This window comes from Microtus oregoni, unplaced genomic scaffold (genome assembly GCF_018167655.1).
Source record: "Microtus oregoni isolate MIOR12 unplaced genomic scaffold, Mior012 000006F_ref0000085, whole genome shotgun sequence".
Classification (NCBI taxonomy): domain Eukaryota; kingdom Metazoa; phylum Chordata; class Mammalia; order Rodentia; family Cricetidae; genus Microtus; species Microtus oregoni.
The window spans coordinates 51,823,372-51,830,160 of record NW_024543065.1 but is presented as its reverse complement, the minus strand read 5'-3'; the positions used below and the strand labels follow the sequence as shown (position 1 = coordinate 51,830,160).

Below are 6,789 nucleotides of genomic sequence, written 5' to 3'. Positions count from 1 at the left end.
GGGGGCCTGCCCAGGAGGCAGGGGCCAATCAGTCAAGGGCTCAGGCTGTGTGGCATGTGCGGACAGGGCCAGTGGATGACGGGCTAGGACTGGACTGCGCCCAGGGGCCTCTGGTGACAGGTCCAGGCCTCTCCTTGCCCTTGCCTGGCCCCTGGCCTCACCCACACCAAGAACCGGGAGCACGGCTTTCTGTGCCAGTCCTCCAGTGCCGAGGGCACTCACCCCCACTCCAAACCGGTCTGTCCAGCCAGCCGCACTATGGAGGGGGAGCCTCCCACCTCAGACACCCCAAGAAAGCCAGAGTCCAGGCACATCATGAATAAGATGATTTATTCACAAAATGGGAAGGATGAAGAGACAACAGAACTACACTGAGACCATCTCTGGATGTTTCTGGCATATGTGCTTATCCAGTGTGGCTCGGAGGACAAACGGAACAGAGCAGTGTGGGCACTTATAGCGGGGACTGCCAGGCCCCAGACCATGCATGCGGCGGTGGCGGTTGAGCTTGCTACTTTGGGCGCAGGTGTAAGGACACTGGTCACAGGCATAGGGCCGTTCACCAGTGTGTGAGCGCCGGTGTACTGTCAGGTTACTGCTATTGGCAAAATACTTCCCGCAGAACTCACAGCTGCTCCCAGGTCCGCGGCTCTTGCCCATCGACTTGGGGGTCTTCTTGGGTGTTGGCTTCTCACCCTTTATAGGGTCAGTCCTTTGTACTTTGGCAGTGGCTCCCCAGTCCATAGCATCTGGGCCTGCTTGAGCCCCACTGCCAGGGGCCCCAGGTTCCTGTATTCCTGCTGTGGCTGCAGCTCCAGCCTTCTCCACCTCCTGGTGTGGGAGTGTGCTAGCTGGAGCAGCTGCATGGTCAGCTGGTTCTGGAGGGGCTGTTGGAGAGACCCCCCTGCTGGTGGCAGGGGTGCAGGGACTCCCAGGTGTCAGCTGTCGGTGGGTCTTCTTGTGCCTGTTGAGCTTGCTGCTCTGAGCACAGGCGTAAGGACACTGGTCACAGGCGTAGGGTCGTTCACCAGTGTGGGAACGCATATGGACCTTGAGGTTGCTGAAAGAGCTGAGGGTCTTCTTGCACACCAAGCAAGTGGGGCTCCGCCGGGCAGCACTACTCACTGTGGTGGGCTTGTCCTCAACTGGTCCTACCACTGCCACTGCCGACACAGCTGCAGCTACCTCAGCCAGGCCCAACAGTGGGGATTCTGGGGTCTCCGATTCTGTTTGGTAGATGGATAGCCCATGATCCCACTGGGCATGGCATAGCAGCTTCCATGCTCCGGTGAACTGTCTGCCACATCGCAGACAGCTCAGAGCCTTCATCTCCTTGGATTCTGGAAAGGGGAAGAGGGAGCAGGGAGTCAGTGCTTATAGGATGGTTATAGCAGTACCAACCAGGCCAGCATCTTCCTTCACTGATAAAGAGACACAGATGCTACTCTCTGGAAACTTCCTCAACTGTGAAGATGGCTTTCTGTTTCATAGTAAGGGGAGGTCAGCGAGACACTGGAAAATTAGGGACAGGAGCTCCAAAAGCAGATCTGCTGAGACCTCAGAGCTGGGGCCTGGCACAGACAGCTGCCTACTGGGGAGATGGACTAGTGTCTGCTTTCCAAATAGGAAATTTCCCTAGACCCATGGTACACAACTACAGGACACTTTCTAGAGCCACCAAAGACCCAGACTCTGGATGGGAGCCTTGATGATACCATACCAGGACAAAGCCAAGCAGAAACCTGATAAACTGAAGACTCTCCTTAGCTGCATAATCCTGGACAAGACCTATCCTACATGACAAGCCTCAGTTTCCCAAGTTGCTGGACCATAGGAATCTGAGGGGCCCCTTCCAGGGTTTTAACTTCAGATAGGGAACAGCTGAGAATCCTGGTCCCTATAAGCCCTCAAACATAAGATGAGTTGCAGATACCAAAAGATCCACAGCTGAGCCAGGGTGGTGGCACACACCTTTACTCTCAGCGTTGGGAAGGCAGAGGCAGGCAGATCTCTTAAGTTGTAGCCCAACTTTGCCTACTTAGAGTTCCAGGTCTGCCAGGGCTATTTAGAGACCGTGTCTCAAACAAGAGCACCCACAACTATCCAGGCTGCCTAAAAGGCTAAACTCTACACACCAAGTGCCCACTAGTCAGTGCTGGGGTGCTGCTCTGGTAAATCCACCTTAGCCCCTCCCTCAACTAAAGCTGATTGGATTACAGACCCTCCCTGGCTCATCCCTAAATATTAATCTAGTTCCCAAGTTCCAGGCGGGCACAGCAGGAGCTGGAAATTCAAGTTCCGTTCGGATCAAGTACCTAAATCTTGCGACCACTCACCGACAAAGTATCTATCACACATAGTTTGAATTCCTCTTTCATATATTCGACTCTGGAGTATCCAGCGCTCCGACCAGGGGCTTCCCAGCACTCAGCTGGGAGATCCCAGCAAGGGAACACGCCAGAAGCCCCTACCCTGCCTCTGAACTGTCTTGATTAGAAGGATCGAAACACAGTAGGGGTGCGGGCCTCCAACCCTCTCCCGGAGGCCACTGTCCCCACCTCCTCCAGGTCCCTCTACTGCCAACCCTGGTCCAGCCACCTGGCCAGTTATTTCTGTCCGTGGGGAAGGAGAAGTGAAACTAAATTGGGGGTGTATGGCAAAACCCCGGGCCGGTCTTCTGGGGATGGCCACACCTTGTGGGTGGCCTTCCTCCGCTGCCCAGCCCCCGCTCTACCTCTAGTCCCTGCCCTAGGACAGACAAGCCCAGGCCACGCCTAGGTTCTACCCTAAGGGGAGCAAGGAGAAAGGGGAAGTAATGCTTGGTGCCCCATCTGTCCACCTTAGCCCCCTCTCCTCAGGGCAGGAAGCCCAACACTGGATCAGAGGGGGCACTGCACTGAAATTACCTGAAATGGGGCCGACGTCCTGGAGGATCTGACAGCCCAGTTTTTTGTGGTCCATGAAAGCGATGATGGCCTCCAATGGGAAGGTTTGCAGGCAGCGGCCGCAGGTCAACAGATCTGGGTGCTTGTTGGTCCAGGGCTGGCGGTCTGCAGGGAGGAAGCGGGTGGTGAGCGGTGGGGTGGGGCCCGGCTAGGGGTGAGGACACCAAGGTGGAGAGGGGAAACCCGGAGGTCAAAAGCGAAGGCTGGGGCGGCCAGGCCGTCCGGGGCCAACCCCAGGAGAGAGGTACCCACCGGAGGGTTCCGGTACACGCTGGAGCGAGGGTTGGGGACGCCAGGCGGGCCCCAGGGCAGAGAGGTACCCACCCGAGGGTCTCGATACACGCAGGGGCGAAGGCTGGGGACGTCAGGCGGGTCCCGGGGCAGAGAGGTACCCACCTGAGGGTCTCGATACCCGCAAGGGCGAGGGCTAGGGACGCCAGGCGAGTCCCGGGACAGAGAGACACCCACCGGAGGGTCCCGATGCGCACAGAGAGGACTGCGGACTCACCGGAAGGTTCAAGGCTCAGCGGTATCCACGGGGCCCACGGGCTGCGCGCGCCGAGGGGCAGCGGGGCAGTGCCGAAACGACGCTCGGTACCAAGGGGTCCCGGCATGGACACGTCCTTCGGGGCCAAGGGTCCCAGGGCCAAGGCCCCCGCGTCGCGCTCTGGCTTCACATCAATGACGAGCTCTGGCGTCTCCATGTCGTCTTGGTCGGGCTCGGGGTCTACGCGGCGCGGCACGTAGCCGGCCTTGCGGCGGGACATGGAGTACGGCGCAGGTCCAGACAACCCGCTCGGCCGCCGGACGCTCAGGTGAGTGGCCTGCGGAGACCCGCGCCGAACTTTTTACACGTGCTGGTCCTGCGGTGGCTCCGCCCATTAGGGGCGGTGCCTTGCAAGGCCAGTCGCAGAGGCCAAACCCGACCTTCCTGGCCCTGCCCGCTGCCCCGGGGTGAGTGCGCCTACTATCCGCTCCACTAGTGGGAAAATGCTGTTTCCAAACCACCACAGCGCTGGTGTTACCTGAGATTCGGGATGTCTCACCTCATACCCCAAACGAGAGGTGGTGGACACCTCTTAACAGATGGGAAGAAAATTCGCTCTTTAAACATTCATCTTCCTTTCTTTCCAATATTTTTTTTTTCCTTTTTCTCTAAGATAGCCCTTGGGTAGCTCAAGCTGACCCCGAACTGGATAAGTAACAAGTAACAGATGATTGATCTTGCCCCCGCCTCGCCAGTGTCGGTTTTACAGGGATACATCACTACACCTATTTTATGTGGTGCTGGCCATCGAACCCAGAATGTGCATTCTAGGGCAAGCATCCTACTCATGGGCTACATCTCCAAACTTTGGAACCCCATTTCTGAGCACCTACAGTAACAGCAATGAAGAAACCGTGCCATAATCTTACAATGTGGAGATGCGGGGGGGGGGGGGGGGGGGGGCGCTTCTGGTAATCCAAGCTACCCAGGAGGCTGAGGATCACAATTCAAGACCAGCTGGGATTATTTCATAGTACATGGAATGCCGTATGTTTTGACAAGTGCTGTGGGGGAAAAAAATCAAGCTGGGCAGGGGGCAGGGTTGCACCCAAAAAAGGGATTTGGTTTCCTACTCTGTACCAGGACTGAGAACGCAGGTCAGTATGGAGACCTTGGAAGGCAGTGGTAGCCATTGCAAACTGGTAGTCTCAGCATACTGAGTGTGGAAGCAGAATCAGCAGTTCAAAAACAGTGTCTGTCAGCTACATGGGGAGTTTGAGACTCTGACAAAAAATAAATTTAAAACAAAAAAAGCTGATTTTGGTGGCGGTACACTGTGTAATCTCAAGTGCTTCACTCGGAGTTGGAGGCAGAAGGATTGCCCAAGAGTTCCTGACCAGACTGGTCTACATAGTGAGCTCCAGGCCAACTGGGATACTACTTGGGGAGATCTTGTCCCCAATCAGTCTAAAGATCTGAGGTTTGTGAGGGAGCGAAGGAGAGCCAAGAGCCTGAGCATTCAGGACTAAAGGAAAGGGAAGCACACCCAGAAACGTCTTTTGGTAACTTTGAGGTTTGTTGCTTCTGCTGGTACCAGGGGCTTCGAAGATTCGAGTCAAACGGAGCACTAATCATCCACCTCTGCTTTCTTTGTAAGCCCAGGCTACTATCAAAACTAAAGAAATGGCCAGCAGTCCTCTGCCTTCCTCTGGGGCCTCTGAAATTTCTCTCAGATAAGAATTTTCGTTTTTCTTTCTTTTCTTTTCTTTTTTACAAGACAGGGTTTCTCTGTAGCTTTGGAGCCTGTCCTGGAACTAGCTCTGGTAGACCAGGCTGGCCTCAAACTCACAGAGATCCGCCTGCCTCTGCCTCCCAAGTGCTGGGATTAAAGGCGTGCGCCATCGCTGCCCGGCAAACAAGAATTTTTTCTGCTGCACTGTTGGAAGTGGCAGGACACGCTGCCCTGCCCCCAATCACACACCACAGGTCACAGGAGAACTGTTTACTGCCCCCCCCCCCCATTACAAACTCCCCTAGGTTAAGGCCAGTAGTGCCTGCCCCAGGTATCCTGAGGCTGAACTCTGAAGTCCCTCACATTGTTATTCAGGCGTGGACTCTATTGTCCTCCTGCAGGTCCAGGACCTCCCTGGGCAGTTTATCTAAAGTAGCCACACCCTGCCGTAGGCCTTGCAAATTAGTCCTGATGACCTCCACCTGTTCCTAATTCCTTCCTAAACTCAAGGAAGACCTCGAGAGCCTCCAAAGGTGACTTTATTTTATTTATTTATTTACTTGTTTACTTGTTTTTGAGGCAGGGTTTCTCTGTGTAGCGCTGCACATTGCAGCCGGTCCTGGAACTCGTTCTGTAGACCTGCCTGGCCTCGAACTCACAGAAATCACCTGCCTCTGCCTCCCCAAATGCTGGGATTAAAGGCTTGTGCCATAATGCCTGGCCCAAAGGTGGATTTTTAAATGTACTTTTAAAGATTATTAAATCACTTTATTTATTATTTATCTTCAAAATATGTCTATTTGTTTTCTCTCTCTCGTGTGTTTCCATACGCTGCAGCCTGCAAGTGGGGGTCAAAGGACAATTTTCAGGTGTCCAGTCCCTTTCCTTCCTATGTGGGTCTAGGGAATTGAACTCCTGTCCTTAGGTTTGGCAGCAAGCTCATTAATATTAATCCACTGAGCTATCTCCTTTTTTTTTTTTTTTTGAGAAATGTGAAGGCTAGGGTTGGGTTTTTGTTTTTGAGACAGGGTCTCTCTATGTAGCCCTGGCTGTCTCAGGACCAAGCTGGCCTGGAACTCAGAGATCTGCCTGCCTCTGCCTCTGCCTCTTGAGTGCTGGGATTAAAGGTGTGCACCAGCAACTAGGTGGTGGTGTTGGCACACACCTTTATTCATTCATTCATTTATTCATTTATTTATTTATTTATTTATTTATTTTTGGTTTTTCTAGACAAGGTTTCTCTGTGGCTGTCCTGGAACTAGCTCTGTATACCAGGCTGGTCTCGAACTCACAGAGATCTGCCTGCCTCTGCCTCCCGAGTGCTGGGATTAACACGCCTTTAATCCCAGCACTCAGGAGGCAGTGACAGGCAGATCTTTGTGAGTTCCAGGCCAGCCTATTTCCCTTCCTTCCCTCCCTCTTTCCTTCCTCCTTTCTTTCTTTCTCTCTTTCTTTTTTCTTTTCTTCCTTCCCCACTCCTGTTTCTTCTTTCTTTCCCTCCCTTCTTATCCTTATTTCCTTTCTTCCAGGCTGGCTCCAAATTCACACCAATTCTCCGTCTGCAGATGCCCCATTTGATCACTGAATTTTAAGTCCTTCTTAACTTGCTAAGTTTTTTCCTACTG

General features: G+C 53.8%; 1 protein-coding gene across 1 annotated transcript; it reads right to left on the bottom strand.

The window, feature by feature from the left end:
* Nucleotides 1–350: 350 nt before the first annotated feature.
* On the bottom strand, nt 351–3,821 carry Znf296 (zinc finger protein 296). The gene is made up of 3 exons (XM_041654299.1): nt 3,454–3,821; nt 2,907–3,050; nt 351–1,340 (listed from the first exon to the last, which is right to left on the bottom strand). Exons 1-3 carry the CDS (start codon nt 3,710–3,712, stop codon nt 367–369), a joined length of 1,377 nt encoding a protein of 458 aa, XP_041510233.1. The 5' UTR covers nt 3,713–3,821; the 3' UTR covers nt 351–366.
* Between the last annotated feature and the right edge of the window lie 2,968 nt (nt 3,822–6,789).

Excerpts from the sequence above, each read along its gene's own strand:
- Znf296 (XM_041654299.1), bottom strand. The coding sequence starts at position 3,712 with ATGTCCCGCCGCAAGGCCGGCTACGTGCCGCGCCGCGTAGACCCCGAG. Across the intron at positions 3,051-3,453 it reads GCTGAGCCTTGAACCTTCCG|ACCGCCAGCCCTGGACCAAC; the intron begins GTGAGTCCGCAG and ends TCCTCCCTGCAG. Across the intron at positions 1,341-2,906 it reads GGACGTCGGCCCCATTTCAG|AATCCAAGGAGATGAAGGCT; the intron begins GTAATTTCAGTG and ends TCCCCTTTCCAG.